Source organism: Giraffa tippelskirchi, chromosome 8, assembly GCF_054371585.1.
Source record: "Giraffa tippelskirchi isolate mGirTip1 chromosome 8, T2T-mGirTip1v1.2.pri, whole genome shotgun sequence".
NCBI classification, from domain to species: Eukaryota; Metazoa; Chordata; class Mammalia; order Artiodactyla; family Giraffidae; genus Giraffa; species Giraffa tippelskirchi.
This window is the reverse complement of record NC_137282.1, coordinates 310,748-333,586: the sequence shown is the minus strand read 5'-3', so window position 1 is coordinate 333,586 and position 22,839 is coordinate 310,748. Positions and strand designations below refer to the sequence as shown.

The 22,839-nt window shown below is 40.2% G+C and overlaps 1 protein-coding gene across 1 annotated transcript in view; it reads left to right on the top strand.

Annotated features, from left to right (window-relative positions):
• Positions 1-22,839, top strand: part of LOC145518599 (uncharacterized) — a 106,417-nt gene that overhangs the window by 9,238 nt on the left and 74,340 nt on the right. The window contains exon 2 of the mRNA XM_081523413.1: positions 1,229-1,355. Coding sequence (XP_081379539.1) covers positions 1,229-1,355 — 127 coding nt within the window. The remainder of the gene's footprint in view (positions 1-1,228; positions 1,356-22,839) is intronic.

Sequence of the window (22,839 nt, the reverse complement as noted above, 5' to 3'; positions counted from 1 at the left end):
TCCACCTGTTACTTCCCAAGTCCTTTGAATCTCTTAATTTAGCCCTCTGACCAATGATCTACTCAATTCACTGTCATACAAGTTCTTCTTTTACTGCACCTAACAGTTTGCCTGCCTGTTTGTGTGCTGAAATGTAAAAAACAATCTCAAGGAATAAAACCATCTCTCATAACCTCTGTCTACTAATGCCAACTGTATTGATTGCTTGACCTTTGCTAAGTCTACTGACTGCATGGTGTATAATGTTTGCGGATTAAAGATGCTGACTTGTTTCTTTTCTAAGTCAAATTTAAACTCTGACTACCTAGAATCAAACCCTGCATGCAGTCTCAACCTGCTCCCACTTTGCACTACTCTCTGTGACATTTGAACACCACCTATTGATTGAATTTTTAGCAGCTGTCATTCAAGGCCACCTAGCTTTAGCTGGGCCAGCACTGGAATGGCAGACTCCCAAGGTCTGAAAATGACCCAGTTAGACACAAATGTGTGTAAGCTTTCTGCAGACATATATGAGCTCAACAAGGTTATCAGTTTAGCTGATAATTCTCATCCAATTATGACTATCACAATTAACAAACAGTTTTAGTAACAAAGGCATTCAGAGTTATGGATTTTTCTCTTCAAGAGAGGAAATAGCACAAAAACCATTTAGTTTTCTCATTTCTAAGAATTTGAGGTGTGAAATCCATAGTTTAAAATTTACTTCTGTATGATATCTTAAAACTAGTATAACAGTTGGGGTTTGTTTAGCTTCTAATTAAAAAATAATTCTCCATCTTTCAAAAAGGATTTGTAAGCACTTTAAAGATGGCAAATATTTAAAGTTAAGTACATTGCTTACCTCTGACAGAATATTTGCAGGCCATTCATAACCTCAAAAATCAAAGACGTCAATTCCATTTTCAATCAGGAAGCAAGTAATTCCTAGCAGCTTACAGTCCACAACCAGAAATGACTAGAACACCCCCACTTAATAGAAATAATCAATGGAGCACCACTGTTGATTTAATATAAAATTCAGATTCGAACGCAGGCATCTTAACATCTTGCATGGTTTAACTCAGTTCATACGGCTGGTCCCAAGATACTCTGAGCAGTTTTCCCACTAATAAAAAAAGTTCTTAAGTTAAATTGCATATTGGATGTTCTCACCTTCTACTTAAAATAGAGTTAAGATGATCAAATTATCAAACACTTTCAGTATGTTACTAACTTTGTGTTCTAGGAATCAGTCTTGTTGTAAAATGAAATTCAGATGTGAAGAACAGAATCAATACTTCCTGTCATCAGGACAGTATTCCTCCCATAAAACCGGTGGTGACCTGGAACCGATTCATGCTGGCCTTCATGAGGTGACTGTGGGTATTTCTTTTGGTATCTATGTTTAGTGATATTTTGCTGGTAGCTTGAAACTGAAAGTGGTGGGAGTGTTTGTACCACAGAAATTGGTCAACACTGCTTGTCAGTTTGCAAGTTAGTATCAGGGAGATGAAGCTGTCCTGTATCTGTATTTTTAAGCACACGTGTGGCTACCGAGCAGTAGAAATATGCCTGGTGTGACTGAGGAACTAAATCTTTTATTTTATTTAATTTTAATTTAAATAACCATTGTGGGGAGTAGCTACCAGTTGGGGCAGCTCGTTTCCACTGTGAAGTAACCATTGACGGCATCTGCCAAGGTTCATGGAGATGAGGTAGCAAAGACTTGAGGAGAAAGAGGAGCCCAACTGAGGGGTCAGTTCAGGTCTGAAAAGAATGAAATGGAACGGCAAAGCCCTTCTAGGCTCTGTCATCACTTTCTGAATCTGCTGTCTACACATTCAGTCGTTCACAAACCTGGAGCAATCAGTTGTGGGGCAGGTGGATGAGGGCCACCTCCTCACTAAGGTAGCTCATAAAGGAAAGCGGCCCCGCTGACCAAAGTTAGTCTGACTGAGTTTTAGTATGCAGCAGAAATACCTGGAGGATTTGCTGAACCCCAGGCTCCTGGGTCCTCCTTTGCTTCAGGAGGTCTGGGCTGAGAGCCAGGAATCAGCCTTCCTAACAGGTTGGTGGTGATATTTACACTTAAGGTCCAGGGACCAAACTTTGAGAACCACTGCTTTCAAGCTGATGTATGTCTGTCTCCAGATCCTGCTTCTTCAATTACAATCTTCATGCTTTTCACTCAGACTGAAATCCTACTATGTTTCCTGAGATGCTACAGCAAGTCTCGTTACTCTTAAGGTCTAAAGTTAAAGCTACGAGAAATCTAACAAACTCGCCTAGTTTGCCGCTTGCTGGGTCCCTGGGGTGTTGTTCCCACTGTGCCAGATGCCATTCTGGGATGTTAAATTTAAAGACTTTCTGCTCATAGCCCCAGCTGTTTATGAAAAGTGCAGACACCAACTAATCCCTTTCCCTCTCACTTTCTCTCCCTATCTCTCTTTCCCTCTCTCCAACCCTCACAATACCTTCCGGTAGAACACATTTAACACAAGCACAAAAGGCAAAAATAACCTTCAGTATACATCTACACTTTGTGAACTCCTTGACAATATAGATTTAGCAGGTGCTAACTGGTTTTCTTTCCCAGAAAGAAAATGATATAATGGGCTCTTCCCCAAATGGAAACACATCTGTTTGAGTAGTTTGGAGACCCAAACCATAGGTCCAGGTAGGAATGTGGATCACGAGAGTGAATGGCTTCTCAGAGGCTTCTCGAAGGCTATCTTGGTTCGAGTTTAATAAACCGAGAGTGAAAGGCTTGGTGCTTTCTCTTGCTCCGTCCCTCCTCAACCAGAGGGTGTTCAGAAGGCCATTGTTCAATTTAACCATTTTAAAAAAGACTTTTAAAGAGCAGTTTTAGGGTCACCGCAAGTTGAAGGGGATGGTACAGAGGTTTCCATAGACCCTGTTCCTCCACAGACGCACCACCTCCCCCTCTATCAACACCTCACCAGGTAGGACATCTGTTCCATGGGACGAACATGGTTTACATCAGGGTTCACTCTTGGGGCCGTCCGTTCTGGGGATCTGGACAAACGTCCAATGACATGTAGCCACCATTACAGCAGCACAGAGTAGTTTCACTGCCCTTGAGAGCCTCTGCTCTGTCTGCTCAGCCCTCCCTCCCCTTGGCCCCTGCAGCCGCTGATCTCTCTCCCAGCTCCAAGCTTTGCCTCTCAGGAAGCCATATTTGACACTAACCCTAGGAGAACTAGGATAAAGAAAGATTAATAAAGACAAGCTTAGTCATCAAGACAGAAATGGCAGCTAAAAACACGCGTTGGTGGCGTCAAGAGAAATTATACAGCAGGAGAGATACAGAAGGCTAAACTCCTGAGGCACCAACTATTGATCTGGACGTTCCTCATTCTCTAAGACAGGCTTTTGTTATTCTAATCAGCACATTGTCAGGAAATTAAGAAACATTTGAAAACTGAGAGCAGAGGTACCAAACTCTTTTTTCACGTGGCTATTTTTATCTGTAGGCTAAACCACTTCTAGACTAGGAAAGAATTCCTTAGCTTTCCACTATAAACAAGAGATTACATTTAAACTCAGAGCAGAGTACTGAATAAATAAAAATAAGGATTCCCTGTTATTTCTGTTTGCATACAGATTATTTACAGTATGGATACTTGAATACTTTTAAATACTGTCTAGATTAGCTTTAAATAGTATACCTAGTGGAAAAAACATTGGTGTGTGTTCAGAAAGCAAATTAATTTTAAGGTTAGACTGAACAAACTGTTTGGAGATGGCAAACCAGACTGTTCCCCTCACAACGTGTGCATGCTCAGCCATTCAGTCGTGTCCGACCCTTTGCGACCCCACGGACTATTGCCCACTAGACTCCTGTGTCCGTGGGATTATTACCCAGGCAAGAATACGGGAGTGGATTGCCGTTTCCTCCTCCAGGGGGTTTTCCCAACCCAGGAATTGAACCCGCATCTCCTGCACTGCAGGCAGATTATTTACCACTGAGCCGCCTGGGGGAGCCTCTTCCCCTCACATACACGCTACAAACATTTCAAATGCATACATGAGTCAGTTTGTACAATCCCCACTCTCTCCTCTGCATAGATCATCAAAAAGTTGACTTACTTGTCAGAATATTCTCCAGCCTCAAGAAAGGATCAAAACTGAGGTTAATGGCATGCCTACAGAATAGCACTGATGGATATAACTTCATACCACGTGTATGTGCTCCACATCAAGACACCACATTACTGTCTCCTTTCCCGTTTTCACACATGCACCACGTCCTGCAGTCACTTCTTCCAATTTACATCTTTTTCACCTTTAAATGATAACATACTGTAAAACACCAAAAGGAAGAGTTGAGTTGACATTCATAGTAACTGATTTTAGTTCTTCACTGGGACTAAAGAGCTCTCATTCCAAAAGTACTGCACACACTGACTCCTAAGATAAGATAGCCTTTAAAATGAGAATTCTGAATGAATAGTGCATATAACACAGAAGTAATTTAGTGCCAGAACTTGAAAAGATAAGATGTCTATATCTAGTATTTTCTTGATAATAGAGCAGGTATCTATTACTCATTTGCTAAAATTTCCAGCAATTAACTATAAAGAGGAAATTATTCTAGCACCTCCCCCACTTTATCCAGTCAACTTTTTCCACTTCAGAGCTTCTATTAGTAATGAGCTATACTTGTTAATATGAGTGTGAACACCAGTAAGCACTTTATACTTTTAACCTTAGTACTTTATATTAGCTTATTTAATTAGCAAAACGATTCACAGCAACAATCATTTTACAACTGCAAAAACTGAATTAAAAAAGTTTAAGAAGTGTCCTGGTTCACACAGCTGGTGATGGCAGTGCTAATTCCAAACTCTAAACCTTCAAAGCTCATGCATGTAACTCCATGAAAACTGTAATCCCAGTGAAAGAGCTCAAAAATAACAAGATGGTAGACTTTTTCAAAGTCTGCTGCTGCTGCTGCTAAGTCACTTCAGTCGTGTCCGACTCTGTGCGACCCCATAGACGGCAGCCCACCAGGCTCTGCCATCCCTGGGATTCTCCAGGCAAGAATACTGGAGTGGATTGCCATTTCCCTCTCCATTTTCAAAGTCTAATGAGATCCAAATGTCAACTTAAAGTTTCCCATAAGAACTATTCATTACAACTATCAGCTCTTGCAGGCTTACAAATAGGTTAAAGAGGAAATTAGCCAAAGTAAATTTTAATCACTTAAATGGCTTCCTGCTCCTCCCCTATCAACAGGTGATTTGTTTCACCAAAACAAATTCTGCCAAGAGAATTAGATAAATAAGCCACCTCTAATTGAACGGTTTTTATCTAGTCTTCTTGGAAGCTAGCAGAATTGGATTCATGGTTTCTATCCCTTGGCTATAAAAAGTTAATGTTTCAACTAATATGTTATAGCAAAAGGAACTAACAGTGGCATTTTTCTTTTTTCCTGTCTTTACCATGTTCAGCTATTTGCAACTAAACCAGTAATAGCAAAAGCATGTAGGCTGCTCAAAAACATGAACCTTGACTCTGCAAGTTATTTATCTTTTTTTTAAAAAATTAATGTGACATTATTCCTTGAATAGTTATATATTATTCATTATTTTACCCATGGCACCCAGAGATTTCATCAACCCAACAGTTGTTCAACTGTTACCAATGCAACAACTTTCTTCTTAGAGAAATTCAGCTGATGGGTTTCATTTGAACTTAGAGGAAAGAAAATATTAAATAAAGAATGGGGTGAGGGATAAAACTTTCACTGAGTTTACTTTAGAAAAACTCTGGAGTTTTGACCAAGATGACAAAGTAGGAAGATCCTGAGTTCATGACCTCCTACAGACACACAAACATTACAACTTCTTACAGAGAAGACCTGAAGACTAGCAGAAAAAGATTTTCCATAACTAAAGATAGAACGAAGGAACCACAGATGGGAGGAAGAGTGGAGCCAGTAAAGCCAAACCCACATTCAGAGGAAGCGACCCAGAAACGGGAGGGTATTCACAACTTCCGAGGTCCTCCCCAAGGAGCAATGGGTCAAAACCCCACACTGCGCTTCCCAACCTAGAATCCTGCACTGGAAAGATGATCCCTGAGAATATTTGGCTTTGAAACCCAGCAGGCCTTGTGTACAGGAGGGCAAGAAGGCTGTAGGAAACAGATTCCTGTCTTCAAGACATGCACAATCTCATACATCCCACGTCCAGCACAGAGGTAGTCATTTGAAAGGAGACTGTGTCAGACTCACATGCTGAACTTGGAGACCCTCCCAGAGATGCAGGAGGCAACTGGAATAATTGTTTTGTATGGTTTTCCTTTAATTGATTGCTTATAATAATATGTTTCCTCCCAACAGAAGCAATGTCCAGCAAGGGAAGCCTAGACTAGTTGATTCACAACCCATAAAAGAAGTGCAACAGAGCTTCCAAATTCTTTCCCTAGCAAAATTAACAATAATATAGAAACTCATGTGCTTCTTTCATGAAGTTTTATCAGCTACAGTGAAGGAACCTTATAACATCCCAGCTAATCTGTCAGGAGCTGCTAGGGAAAGCATTAACAAATTACTTTTCCTACTGCCTAAGTATTGTCTGCACTTAATCCGCAAATATCCCACTGTTAATACGAGGGGACTTCACTCAAACAAAGCAGCTCCTCCAGCACCCTGGGTACACTGCCCCATGTGACCACGCTCTTGGAATGTTGATTAAGAATTTCATATTCACACCAGACTTTGTTAGAAAATGTCCTTAAGCCCAACAGAGCAACCTGATTTCTCTGCTAATTGCTCTGATTCCCAAATGCAAGGAGGGGCTTTTTGGAAGACTCTATTTTGTGCAAAGCGTTAAGTTTCCCAACTCCTAATAAATGAACTTATCTGTTCTTTTCAGTATGAGTTCCCCATGGGAATCAATGGCTTTAACCATTAGCACGTTGGTCTCCGTTAGCAACGTAGTTTCATTTCTCCACTTTTATCTTTTTGCTTCCAAGTATAACACGGACTCCTGAGAGTCCCTCGGACAGCAAGGAGATCAAACCACTCAGTCTTTCTTTTCTGAATATTCATTGGAAGGACTGACGTTGAAGCTGAAGCTCCAGTAGTTTGGTTGATGCAAACAGCCGACTCCTTGGAAAAGTGCCTGATGCTGGGAAAGATTGAGGGCAGAAGAAGATGGCATCAGAGGATGAGATGGTTGGATGGCATACCTGATGCGTTGGACATGAAGTTGGGCAAACTTCGGGAGATGCTGAGGGACAGGGAGGCCTGGCATGCTGCAGTCCATGGGGTCAAAAAGAGTTGGACACGACTGGGCAACTGAACAACAACAAAACATGGTGAGAAAGAGCATGTGCTTTGCGGTCTAAGTCTTGTCTGTGAGACACATCTCCATCAGCTGTGTAACCTCAGTTATACCATCTCTCTGTTAAAGAAGAATTTTTTAAAAAGGTATAATCATGACTCTCATACAAATGAATACAAAGTGAATGTGTATCAAAGAGCTTATTTAGTGCATCAACTGAGGAAACTAGTAAGATATTACAACCATCTTAAAGGATAATTCAAAGAACTATATCTATATAAGCAATAAGAATCGCTGAACTGAATTAACAGAGGCAAATATGTCTGTCCTCAAAGCAATAAGGAGTTTTATTTTGGACACAGCTTATTTGCATTTCTAAGGAGAATGATCATAATTATTATCCATTTTTTGAAGCTTACACAGTTGTAAATTCACTCAAAGACAATGAAAGACAAAGATGACTCTAAAGAATATACTTAACAGGACATTCAGTAAGATTGAGGGAGGGAGGGGCAAAGGTAGGGGTTTGACCACTTCAAAGTCTTTCACATTTTCTTTTCTGAATATATATATCAAGTTAAAAATCCATCAAGAGAATGAAAAGATAAGTTATAGACTGGGAGAAAAAAAATACTTGCAAAAGACATATCTGATGAAGTGGTTTAGTCGCTAAATTGTGTCCAACTCTTTTGTGACCCCATGGACTGTAGCTGGCCAGGCTCCTCTGTCCATGGGATTTCCCAGGCAAAAATACTGGATTGGGTTGCCCTTTTCTTCTCCAGGGGATCAAACCCATGTCTCCTGCATTGGCAGGCAGATTCTTTACCACTGAGCTACCAGGGAAGCTCATCTGACAAAGTACTGGTATGCAAAATAAACAAAGAACTCTTAATACTCAATAACAACAACAACAAAAAAGTAAACAACCTCAACAGATACCTTAAAAGCACATCAACAGTTACCTCACTAAAGAAGATATACAGATGGAAAATTAGCATATGAAGAGATGTTCTACATCATATGTCATCAGGGAAGTGCAGATTAAAACAATAACAAGATACCATTACACACTTTTTAAAATATCCAAAATCCAAAGCACTGACAACACCAAATGCTGGCAAAGATGTGGGACAGAGGGATTCTGATTCATTGCTAGTAGAGATGAAAATGATATAGCCACTTTGAAAAATAGTTTGGTGGGATTGTTGTTGTTGTTGTTGTAAAACTAAACATACTCTTATCATAAAATCCTGAAATCAGTCTCTTTGGTATCTACCAAATGAGTTGAAAACTTACGCCCACAAAAAATACTACACACAGATGTTTACAGAAGCTTTATTCATAATTGCCAAAACTTAGAAGCAACTAAGGTGTCCTTGAGTAGATGGATTGATGAATAAACTGTGACAGCAGACAATGGAACATTATTCAGCACTAAAAAGAAATAAATTATCAAGCCATGAACAATTACAGATGAACTTTATATGTACATTACTAAGTGAAAGAAGCTAATCTGAAAAGGCCAGTCATATACTGTACTATTTCAAGTATATGACATTCTGTAAAAGACAACACTATGGAGACAGTAAAAATGATCAGTGGTTGACAGGGGTTAGGAAAAACAGTGATGAATAAGTGGAATGCAGGATTATTAGGGCAGTGAAACTACTCTGTATGAAGCTATAACGAAGGAAACACGTCATTATGCATTTGTCCAAACCCATAGAAGGAAGATCACCATAAGTGAGCCATAACACGATCTATGGAATGGACTTTGAGTGATAATGATGTGTTGATGCAGGCTCATCACTCAAACAAGTGTACACTCTCATGGGTGATGTTAATAATGGATAAGGTGTTCCCACATGTGTAGAAGAGGGGACATACACTACATCTCTGTGCCTTCTGCCCAAGACTGTGGTGAATCTAAAACTGCTCTTGAAAATAGAGTCTATTAAAAATAAAACGTCCAGACATAAGTTAGGAATGACTTCACCTAAAAGACATTGCAGGAAGGGAAGAAGAGACTTTTGAAAAGGACAGGGTCGCTGAATTTGGAGAGTGCTCTGACCACAGTATCTGCAGCATCACAGAGGTTGGCAGAAAAAGACTTCTCCTTCAGAAAAGGAGTAAATAATGGCTGGAAGGGCTGATTGTAAGAGATTCCAATGAGCGGTAGCCTGACTGGACATCTGAGAGGGTGCTCCGTGTCCCAATGCTCAAGAAAGGGCCAAGGTTCGGGAGCCTGGAGGAAGGAAGGGAGCTTGAGTCAGGTTTGGTCGCATCGAGTCAGTGGATGTTTTCTTCAGTTTGGTCAATGAGGACAAGTATTTCAACTAGTTTACTTATAAGATAATAAAGATCAGAAGGGTCTGCCTGAGCTTTTCCTAGGTCAGACAAGGGGTTCGCCTTAGAATCTCATCTAAGCCAGATGGAGAAGGGTCTGTCTTGGCAGTAAGCCATTACCCAGAACACGAAAGAGTAAAGAGATTTCTTAGCCCCCTCTGTTTTCTAGGAACATGGGGCTCAGGTAAAGTTCAACACTGTTAAACTGTCCTTTATTCAAGATAAATGAATATCACTCATCACTGAACAACACAGTCAGTAGAGAGTGAACCAGGGTCTAAGCAACAGCTTCCTGAGCACTCCTGCTGTCATTGGTCCTGCAAAAGCAGTTCAACCAGCTATCGAGGGTTGGTGACAAAGATCCATTGTTTAATGTCCTATAGGGTAGGATTTTAAGAGAGGTGCCTAGAAAGAAAAATAAATATTAGTAAAAGGTGTTGTAGTAAGGAATTGAACCCTGAGGGGATCTAGCCCACTGGATTCTAAGAGGTTGATACATAGATATACTTCAGTTTTCTAGCACTGCTCACTTAGTTTCTTGAAGCTAAGGTTTCAGTGCTCTTGATAATGAGCAGTCTTGGTTATATGTTGGTTTGTGACCTGAGTATAAAGGCCCAGACAGTGGCTTGTCCATGGGGAAACCCACCTCATGCATGGCTCACTGCAGTGAGAAGTCCTTCAAGATATACAACAAGTCATCAGACATCAGCTCACAGAGGTTCTTCACATCCTCGGAAAGGCCACCTACATGGCTGATGGGAATCTGAGTGCTCAGGTTTTAGGTCTTGATGACGCCAAGTCAGAAGGAAGAGAGAAAAAATTGGAAATGTTATTGAACTCAGGTTCAGCTGCTCACTACGCTTAAGCCAATAATGAAGAGGCAAATGTCAGTAGAAAGGAAAGATGCTTTATTCAGAAAAGTGGGCAATCTGGGGAGAAGGTGGACTCATGTCCAGATACCGACACCAAAGATTCTGCTCGGCCATGACAACTTTTAAAGGGATAAAGGAGAAACAATCTCAGTTAATCATTAATGTACAGGGTCAAATTTTTTGTCACTTTTTCATTACGCACAGACCTGCTGACTTCTCCTGATCTTCCTCTGAATGCTGTTTTGCCCACATGGAGAGTGAATCAATCTTTAATGACTTAATTCTTTATTCTTACTCCTTTTAATCCAGGAAAGGAATCAACAGGTTAGGCAAGGCATTGAGTACATTCAGTAAAGAAAAAATTATGAGTTAAGTTAAATGTTGCTTAAAGATCTTATTTTTAGGATCAAAGTTTAAAGGGAACAGAAATAAACAAGCAGGAAAGGAGAGACAAAAGAGCTTTTTACAAATCCCTCCTTGTCAGACATCCTTCCATTTCTATGGGATTAAGGGGAAAGGTCCATCTTCTGTAAATTCTTCATGCTGACATAAGGAGCCATATTCTTAGAGTGGAAGATGTTGACATGGGTCTGGATCATCTCTTTGCTGACAATTTCAGTTGCCTGCTTACATATACAGGCAGCGAAGCTAAAGCTATTATTATGAGCAATAGTGTTGATCCCATTCTTTCAGCAGATGCCAAGTCTGTGACTCTACTGTCCTCATCATTAAAGGCTCGAGCCTACTCTTTCGTGACTCTGGGAGGCCTGGGAGATTTCAGCTTTTCTAAAAGCAAGAGTTGGGAACGTAGAGGGGCCTTTGTACCTGGGGAAGTCTCACGGGGTCCTGCTTGGTTCCAGAAATGTTAGTTTGAAGCTTGAAGCCATATATTGGCATAAAGTAGAAGAACTGAAAAGTAAGGATTGATCATTTATGCAAGGTGATGGCACACAGTTCAATTTGTAGGCAGGTAACACAGAGAGAGGGGCTTCCCTGGTGGCTCAGTAAAGAATCTGCCTACTAATGCACAATGGAGAAAGAAATGGCAACCCACTGCAGTATTATTGCCTGGAGAACTCCATGAACAGAGGAGCCTGGCGGGCTACAGTCCATCGGGTCACTAATGCAGGAGATGCCGGTTTGATCCCTGGGATAAGAAGATCCCCTGGAGAAGGAAATGGCAATCCATTCCAATATTCTTGCCTGAGAAATCCCATGGACAGAGGGGCCTGGCAGACTACAGACCACGGGGTTGCAAAGAGTCAGACACAACTTAGCAAATAAACAACAACAACAAAAACACAGAGAGAAATTAATTAAATCTCTGCCAGAGAAGTCAGAGTTTGCATCCATTTGTTATCTGAAATTTACAAAGAAGTTCAAAATAGCTGAAAGACAAGAAACAGTCAGAATCTGATAACCCATAAGGGTATGCTATTATTTTCTGTTGAAACACAAAATTCCTCTCTACATGTCAAAGAGGGTTGATAACAGAATAGACTTCATGGTGTGGCCTTTGGTGAACTAAGCAGCCCAGAACAAAAAGCATGCCAGACTTACTCTTTCACACAATGCTGGGTACAATAATGCTGAACAGATGTGAACTATTACTGTTATATTATTATTGTAGCTATGTTAGCTAAAATATCTTTCTTATCTGGGTTTTGGGTTTTTTTTAATACAAAGATCTTATTTGCCCATTTCCTACTATTCAAGATAAACTCTGTTAGTAATTTAGTTTACTCCTTTTATAACTGCATTTATTTGTATAAAAATATATAAGCCCAAATGTCTAATAATCAGAGAATAAATAATCAAATGGTTTGTCCACCCAATCGTATCATGAATGGTAGCCAAGACAGTCTAAAATTGGTTTTAATGATGTATAAATACATCATAATACATTAGCTTTTAAAAAACATAAAATTGCACAGCCAAATAAATAGGATAGATAGATGACAGATGATAAATAGATGGATTTATAGATGGATAGATAGGTAGATGATTTTATCTGTCTAAAAATAACAGAAAGGACACTTGTTATATCTTTAGATGTCCTGCATCCTCTCTTACTCAATAATATTTTCTGAGTGTCTCCACAAACAGTCCTTGAGAACACACTCTTAAAGTTATAGCATAAGACATATTTCCTCTATATAATTTTTCTGTTAACTTCTGACTCTCTCATTGAGAATTATGTGGTAGTGGATGGAACATTAAATTGGCAAGTGCATACAGCATGGACCCAAATAAATCTTCATTTGAGACAAAGAAGAGTCCAAACCACAAATGCCATGATCAACAGAGGACAAGATGAGAGAACTAATACAGAGAAAATTGGCTAGTGGAAACATGAGGGAAACATTCGTATTGTTCTCCAGGGTTTGGAATGAACCAATTTGAAGGAATGAGGTTCTTCTCTCATCTCAGAGGTGAACTAGAAAATCGGAGTGGTGCTTCTTCCATTCCTACTCTTTCTGGATTAATGCTACTCTCTAATTCAACTAACCTCTTCATTCCCAGCACTTAGTATAGTAGGTGCTGAATAATTATTTCATCAGCAAATAAATGGACAAATGAAACTGTGATGAAAGAAAAGGGAACTTACTTGATTATTGAAAATCAAAGATAAAGTTTGGGGTCATAGCAATTTGGATTTCCTAATTCCTGAGTATTACTAATGTCCCCATTTTACAAATAAACTGAGATCTAGAATGATTAGGTAATTTTCTCAAAAGAGTAAATTTTAGAAAAGTAATACAAATGGCCTTTAATTATATGAAGATATAAATGTAAATTAAACTATTTTTCACCTATCAGACTCTTTTGGCATGATGTAAAAGGCACTTTCATATATCATCACTGGCAGAAATATAAGGTGAAACCACCACCAATTTGGCATTATATATCAAAATTACATATTTATATAACTCTCAACCCAGAAAATCTACTTCTGGAAATTCATCCCACAGAAATACCTATACCTGTATGAAATGGTATATGAACAAAAATATCCATAACTGCATACATAGTTTGAAACAACAGGAGGTTAAAAGAATCCCTTTTATCGGTCCATGGGCTAAAAACCATATATATTTTTCTTTTACTGAATATAAGCATATCTTTATACCTTAAATTTGATGAGATTTAGATCTAGGTAAATGGAACAATTGTAGTAAGCACAGAGATGCATCATTTCCTTTAGTATTCAAATTTCATGAAGCTAATAGCTGTAAAGCACAGGCAACAACTTTCCTTTTTCTTCATCTCTGTCTTCTAACATCACAATGTTAAGGATTTATGAGCTAAAGATAAACTATTTTTGATGAAAACACTATAAAATTTGAGGAAAACTCTGTAAAATATTAGGCTTCCCAGATGACACTAGTGGTAAAGAATCTGCCTGCCAACGCAGAAGACACAGGAGATGCGTTCGATCCCTTGGTCAAGAAGATCCCCTGGAGGAAGTCATGGCAACCCTCACCAGTATTCTTGTCGGGAGAATCCCATGGAGAGATGAGCCTGGTGGGCTACATACCGTCTGTGGGGTCACAGAGAGTCAGACATGACTGAGCATCTGAACACAACTATACAATATTAAAACAAGAACAATGGCAGTATTAACTCCATGAGTTAAAGAATGAAATATTTGGTGTATTCCACCTACTGAGGAGTTCCAGTGTAATTTGCCTGAACCAAGTGTAATACAGCCTAAATATACTATGACACTTCTAGAGCAGTAGTTCTCAAAGTCTGATCTTTGATGACAGCATCAGCATCTTCCCAAAACTTACCAGAAATGCAATCTCTCACCACACCCCAGACCTCTTGAATCAGAGACGGGGAGAGTTAATCTGTTCATCGATAGTTTGACACATTGGGAATTCCAATGCATTCAAAATTTGAAAAATACTGACCGCTTATCTCAACCATGAAGTACCATACAGCTGGGGAAAATATGAGGATGCTCTCTATATCTTGCTAAGGCAAGATCACCAAGCTCCTCTATTAGGTGATAGAAACAACCTAAAGAAGATTATAACATAGTATCTACTGTGCGAAAGGAAGGAGGGAAGAAATCATATTTTAATTGGCTTCATATAAATTTTGTATTAATAAAACTCTGAAAATCTGGATATGTAAGAAATTAAGACTAATTACCTATGGCTAAGGGGTGTTGGTGGATTGGGGGAGGGGAGACAAGGAAGAGGAGGGAGAATTGTAACTATGACTTTTTTGCACTTTGATTTTTTTAACCATGTGAATGTATTAACTCTAAGATGGAGAGATAGATACAGACAGAGATAGTCTTTTCTCAGAATGTATATCTCCCAAGTAGTAGCTAGAAAGGATTACTGCCTTTAATTGCTTGCTACTCCATCTTTCCCATCAAGACCCTGAAAAATTGTGAAGTTTCATTTTTTTTTCTTGAGTTGCTGATGACCTGTAACAGAATCTAGTAAGTATCAGACAGATACACATCCACTCCCATGGTGACATACACACACACACACACACACACACACACACGTACACACCTGCATCAAGAAGGACTGGCTCATTTATTGCTTTATTCTTAAGACAGTTAATTTCCTAATTGTTATTTCTAAGTTTAAAGACGTTCCCTGCCCATGTGCAGGAGTTTGCCCAACTACAGAAAGGCACATCCTTCCACAAGCTTCCTGACTTGGTTAGAGTAATCGTTTAGGCAGATCTAAGCTTAAGATGGGCTTACCAGGTAGCACTAGTGGTAAAGTACCTGCCTGCCAATGCAGGAGACGTAAGACACGTGGGTTCAATCCCTGGGCTGGGAAGATCCCCTGGAGGAGGGCATGGCAATCCACTCCAGTATTCTTGCCTGGAAAATCCCATGGACAGAGGAGCCTGGCAGTCTACAATCTATAGCGCCACAAAGAGTCAGACACAACTGAAGAGACTTAGCACACACACACGCAAGCTTAAGATACTAACTGTGCAAATATCAGGTCACACTGATCAATGATAGGTAAATAAGATATAATAGTGCACTTTTTTGATTTGTAATCCTAGAATCAAAGTAATGTCCAACAGCGTCAGTTCAGTTCAGTTCAGTCGCTCAGTCGTGTCCAACTCTTTGCGACCCCATGAACCGCAGCACTCCAGGCCTCCCTGTCCATCTCCAACTCCCGGAGTCCGCCCAAACCCATGGCCATCAAGTTGATGATGCCATCCAGCCATCTCATCCTCTTTCGTCCCCTTCTCCTGCCCTCAATCTTTCCCAGTATCAGGGTCTTTTCCAATGATTCAGCTCTTCGCATCAGGTGGCCAAAGTACTGGAGTTTCAGCTTCAACATCAGTCCTTCCAATGAACACCCAGGACTGATTTCCTTTAGGATAGACTGGTTGGATCTCCTTGCAGTCCAAGGGACTCTCGAGAGTCTTCTCCAACACCACAGTTCAAAAGCATCAAATCTTCAGCATTCAGCTTTCTTTGTAGTCCAACTCTCACATCCATACATGACCACTGGAAAAACCATAACCTTGACTAGACACACCTTTGTTAGCAAAGTCATGTCTCTGCTTTTTAATATGCTGTCTAGGTTGGTCGTAACCTTCCTTCCAAGGAGTAAGCGTCTCTTAGTTTCATGGCTGCAATCACCATCTGCAGTGATTGTGGAGCCCAGAAAAATAAAGTCAGCCACTGTTTCCACTGTTTCCCCATCTATCTGCCATGAAGTGATGGGACCGGATGCCATGATCTTAGTTTTCTGAATGTTGAGCTTTAAGCCAACTTTTTCACTCTTTTCTTTCACTTTCATCAAGAGGCTCTTTAGTTCTTCTTCACTTTCTGCCATAAAGGTTATATTGCTGTTGTTAATTTGATGTGTGACCCTTGATAATTACTAAGGGATTCAGTTTTCCTTCTTACTAAAAAAAAAAGAACATACTCATCTATCTCGCTGAAATGTGATGGGAATTAATTAAGGATTTTTTTAACTGGGTAATATTTTTAGCTCTTCAATTCCAGACATTATGCAAAAAGCAAATAGTCTTGTCATAAATGTCTTCCTATTTTGTCCTATTTTCAATGTAGTCATATTCGGACAGAGTTAAATTCCAAGATCCCCTGCCTGCTGCCAAACTCCAAAATGGAATCAACAGCTATGACCTCACCTTAATCTCCAGAAGGACTGGAAAATTACAACTCCAGGTGGCTCTTTCTGGCTTGTGTCCTTGGGAGACCTTTCTGGCCCTGTGCTGTGGAATTAGAGGCCTAAACTCGCTGTATTTACTGTGCTGTTTGCTTTGATCTGAATTAGCCCCCAATAAATACCTTTGAAGTCCACATATTTCCTGAGACTACTGACTTGAAGATGCCCAAAATGAGCCATGAGGACTATTAAACTGTGTCTTGACCTGTTGTGGAAGCTGAAATGAACCAGCAGTAGTAGGAAGAAAGAACAAAAGAGACCATAGCCAGGATGGGTACAATTGGTATCAGGGCATGTCTTATCTATTTCAGAGACAGGCTGTAAAGATCTTGGAAAATGTTTGCCAAGTGCTTTGAGTCCTAAAGAAAAAATATTAGTGGAATCCTTTGAGACAAAGAAGAGAAAAGAGGGTGGTTTGTTTGTTTGTTTGTTTTTTAAGGTGGGCAGAAAGAGCAAAGGAGATAATAGAAATTCAATTCACCAAATATTTATTGAGTGCCTGCTGAGCACTGGGCCCTGGGCTCAGGACCAAGGTGTGCAGATGTTTTCAGGACAGCACTCTGGAGGATGAGTGGGAAGACCAGTTTAATAACAAGAAGGCATTCTAAAAATTTTAAATAAATTTCATGAAGGAGGTGTTTGTTCTATTGCTTGTTTGTGTTCCCAGCAACAAGCAATGTGCTTCACACAGAGGAGGTTGTTAATAACACCAAAGACATGAATGAACGAATAACTGGATACATAATACTGGGAAGAAACTTGTTTATATCTTAGTCAGTTGGCACAGTCCCCTGCCAGTGACTTTAAAGCTGTTTTCCTCACTGGGATGGTACCTTTCAGAAGCACTGTCCATGGAGTGGGCTTCCCTTGGCACAATGGTAAAGAACCTGCCTGACAATATAGGAGATACAGATTCGATCCCTGGGTCAGGAAGTTCCTCTGGAGAAGGAAATGGCAACTTACTCTAGTACTATTGCCTGGAAAATTCCATGGACAGAGGAGCCTGGCAGGCTAGAGCCCACGGGGGTCCCAAAGAGTCAGACACAACTGAGCACACACACACACATACACCCATAGGGGCTTTCTTTGGAGTTTATTAGTGGCACCTCCTCCCACCATTGGCAGCCTAGGCTGAAATGCTACTGCTCTGGGCAGTGTCTTGTGTCTCCACAACTTGCATATGTTGAAATCTATCCCCCAATATGAGGGTATTTGTTAGGAGATGAGACCTTTAGGAGGTGATTAGGTCAAGAGGGTGCAGCCCTGAAGAACAAGATGAGTGCCCTTGTGAGCTGACCTCAAAGGACACCCTTGCCCCTTCCATCACAGTGAGAAACAGCATCTATGAAGCAGGTTCTCACCAGACTCAAATCTGCAGTCACCTTGAAACTGGACTTCCCAGCCTCCAGATCTGGGAAAAGTAAGTGCCTGTTGTTTAATGCACTCAGTTTATGGTATCCTTGTTACAGCAGAAAAGACGAAGACAAATACTAATACTGCATAGTAAAAGTGCAGCTTGTTCCATTTTGCCAGGGCATTACTCCATTCAATAGTGAAAACGCTCCTTTCTGGAAAAGACTTCCACACAAACAGGGATGATGGTGCACCATTATTAGGGACTTCCTACAGACTTTTCCTCCAGGGTTTTCCTTCCATTTTAGTGTCACAAAATTGAAAATGTTAAACTGTAACTTCCTGGAATACAAATTAGTTATCTCCCTCCTACAAAAATGAAGCTCTTCTCTTTCTTCATTTCTCTCCAAAACATTCACATTTTTTAAAGCTATCTGATTCCTATTTCCTCTATCCTCAAGAATCCCTATTTACTTTTATCAAAAAAGTTTTAAAGCTGCAATATAGACAGAATTAACTAATCTAGTCCTCTTTTTACAGTTGAGGAAACTTGAATCACAGAGACAGAATTGGCCAAAGTCATCTAAGTCTCCCAACTTCCAGATTAGTCCTATTTCCTTAAATGTAGCTTTTAAAAATTATATGATATGGTCAACAAGCCCAAATTTATAAATGCTTTGTTCCCCCTCTACTAGACTTGACAACTCCTAATAAAATTCTTCACAGTGCTTTCAAGATCAATTTATAGCTTGATCAGTAGTAATCTGGCTTTAAAAGAATTTGCTTTTTTAATTAATTTTTATTGGGGTATGATTGCTTTACAATGTTGTGTTAATTTCTAGTGGACAGCAAAACGGATCAGCCGTACATATGCATGTTGTTGTTGTTTAGTCTCTAGTCTGTAGCCCGCCAGGCTCCTCTGTCCATGGGATTTCCCAGGCAAGAATACTGAAGTGGGTTGCCATTTCCTTTTCCAGGGGATCTTCCCAACCCAGGGATCTAACTTGTGACTACTGTGTTGCAGACTGACTCTTTATGGCTGAGCCACCAGGGAAACCCACATATACATAAATCCCCTCGCTTTTGGACTTCCTTCCCATTCAGGTCACCACAGAACATTAAGTAGATTTCCCTGTGCTATATAGTATGCTCTCATTAGTAATCTATTTTATACATAGTATCAGTAGTATATATATATATATATATATATATTATATATATGTATATATGTCAATCCCAATCTCCCAGTTTCTCCCACCCTTCTATTTCCCCTTTGGTATCTAATTGTTTGTTCTATATGTCTGAAGCACAGAATTTAGCTAGAAAAACTAACATCACATAAGCCCTTCTATTCATAATTATAAAAGTCCTTTATCTCCTCAACAAAATAGAAATTTTTAAAAGTGTTCTTCTACCTCATTGATTATGAAGCCCCTCTACTTACAAAAGCCCGTTACTGTCTACTGGATTCCATGGTTGAATAATGTGAAGAGTAACACACACAATGTTTATCAGTTTAACAATGTCGTTTAAACTCTGCAGTAACCCTGTCAGGCAGTGTTAAGGATGAATGGCTCCCTGAAGAGTTTGGTTTTTAAAAAAAGTTGCCCTCTGAGAGATGCACTGCAAAATCAATACAATGCATAGTGATAGAGATATGTATGCGAAGTTGATTTATGAAGGTCGATTGAATCCCAGACATGCATAAATAGCAAGTTTGAGGAAAGATATTTACCAGTGACTGGGTCAGTGCTAAAGAAGGTCACTGTACAAGTCAGAGGAGGTGATAGCCCTGTTGCAGAAAAGGATACATCAGGCTACCCTGAACCCAAGGCTCTGAAATGCAAGCCATGTTAAGCCCCCTACATATGAACCTTCAAGGTGGGAACTTTCAAAAATGTGGACGTGTGTTCATATGTTCAATCACATTAGGTCACATGTCTGATGTACACTGCCACATGTGTGCATTCACTACAAGTGGCTGCATTTTTGTGTACTTTAATGTACAGTACTGTATAGAGTAACTAGTACAATATCTTTATTTCCAGCCCAGGGTGTCCACAACCAAGCGTAAAAGCAGTAGTGATATGGCTGGTATTGCTCAGAAGCATCAGCTGTTGTACTGCACTTCTGTACTTTTCAAGGTATTGTAATGAAAACCCAAGGCTTTCCTAGCATTTCAGACAACAAAGAATCTGCCTACAATGCAGGAGATGTGGATTTGATCCCTGGGTTAGGAAGATCCCCTGGAGAAGTGAATGGCAACCCACTTGCCTGGAGAATCCCATGGACAGAGGAGCCTGGGAGACTGCAGCCCATAGGACTGCAAACAGTTAGACATGTCTGAGTGACTAAGCACACACAGTGTGAGGCTAAAAGTCTTGTATTTTTGTGTTTGTTTTTTAATGTATTATTTGTATGAAAAATATTATAAACATGTTACAGTAGAGTACTCTATAACCTGTTGCGTTAGTTGGGTACCTAGGCTCACTTTTTTGGACGTATGAACGGTTTGGACTCACAAACATGCTCTCAGAATGGATCTCATTAGTATGTATGAGACTTGATATATTTGAATTCTGTTCCCACCTGACAACAATCTCACTGAATTTCCAAAATATCTTGCCTACACAGGCAAGTTTGTCCTAGCCAAAGAATACCACTGTCCATTCCCAGGGACCCTGACCTTTCGTGTTCATGCTGGTTTATACATTAGTCTGCCTGAATTTGGTTAACAAATTGTGCCTTACAAGAAGACACCTCGTCGGGACAGGGAAAACCTTAGTCTCTGTGGATTGTGAGAATTCCTCCAGAGGCCCCCAGGCAGCCAGACAGTTCATTTCTCCTAGTGATGCAGGGCCCTTGGCTCCGCATCTTGCACGCAATGTTCCCTGATAGTACTGTCCTCATTTTACACCTGAGAAAACAAAACCGGGGAGGTCGATGCCCTTGCCAAGGGTATTCAGTGAGTGCCATATCGTGAGCTGGAACACAAACCTTTGGCCGCAACTGCAGTGTCTTTTTCTATTCTGATTTTCTGGTAACACCACTGGTGTCCCGTTGCACATGTTGAACTCCAGTCTTGTCTGAAATCCACGTGAACTTGGACCATTGTGAGGATGGTAGTGTCCTATATTGCCAAAGGCCTTTTTGGAGGCCATGGAAGCCTGCTCAACCCCAGTGCAATGCAGTGCAGAGGCTGTTCTGAGGGAGAGCCCTGAACCCAAGGGGAAACAAGAGTGGCTGGATAATCTGACTCCTGTCCAAGAGAGGATACTTCAGAAGGGTATACTTCTCAGAATGTCATAGAAAAATCAAGCCATTATATATTTGCCATGAAGAGATGGTACCAGATGCCATGATCTTAGTTTTATGAATGTTGAGTTTTAAGCCAACTTTCTCACTCTCCTCTTTCATTTTCATCAAGATGCTGTTTAGTTCTTCACTTTCTGCCATAAGGGTGGTGTCATCTGCATATCTGAGGTTATTGATATTTCTCCCAGCAATCTGGATTCCAACTTGTGCTTCATCCAGCCCAGCATTTCTCATAATGTACTTTGCATATATAAGGTAAATAAGCATATTAAAAAGCAGAGACATTACTTTGCCAACAAAGGTCCATCTAGTCAAGGCTATGGTTTTTCCAGTAGTCACGTATGGGTGTGAGAATTGGACTATAAAGAAAGCTGAGCCCCGAAGAATTGATGCTTTTAAACTGTGGTGTTGGAGAAGACTCTTGAGAGTCCCTTGGACTGCAAGGAGATTCAACCAGTCCATCCTAAAGGAGATCAGTCCTGGGTGTTCAATGGAAGGACTGATGTTGAAGCTGAAACTCCAATACTTTAGCCACCTCATGCGAAGAGTTGACTCATTGGAAAATACCCTAATGCTGGGAAGGATTGGGGGCAGGAGGAGAAGGGGACGACAGAGGATGAGATGGTTGGATGGCATCACTGACTCGATGGACATGGGTTTGGGTAAACTCCGGGAGTTGGTGATGGATAGGGAGGCCTGGCACGCTGCAATTCATGGGGTCGCAAAGAGTCGGACACGACTGAGTGACTGAATTGAACTGAACTACTTGTTTGTCTTTGCTTTTTGGCATCAAATCTACAAAAGCCCTGTCAAAATTTTTATCAAGGAGCTTACTGCTTATGTTTTCTTCTAAGAGTTTTATGGTTTCGGATCTTATGTTTAAGTCTTTAATTCATTTAGAGTTGACTATTTTGCCTGCAGCTCTTCAATTTTCCTAACATCATTGATTGAAGAGACTATCCTTCCCTCACTGTGTACTCTTGGCTCCTTTGTCGTAAATTAATTGATTGTATGGACATGGGTTTATTTCTGGGCTCTCCATTCTGTTACATTTATCTATGTGTCTGTTTTATGCCTCTGCTGTACTGTTTTGATTACTATAGCTTTGTAATACAGTTTTAAATCAGGGAGCATGATGCCTCCAGATTTATTCTTCTTTTTCAGGACTGCTTTGGCTATTCGAGGTCTTTATGGTTTTATTTCTGTAAAAAACACCATTGAAATTTCAATAAGGGTTGAATTCATTCTGTATATTTCTTTGGGTAGTATGGACATTTTAACAATATACTTTATGCTTCCAATCCATGAGCACAAAATATCTTCCCATTTATTTGTGTTTTTCTATGTCTTTCATCAAAGTCTTATGGTTTTCAGTGCACAGGCCTTTCATCTCCTTGGCTAAATTTATTCTGAAATATTTTATTCTTTTCCATCTAAATGGAATTATTTTCTTAGTTCTCTCTCAAA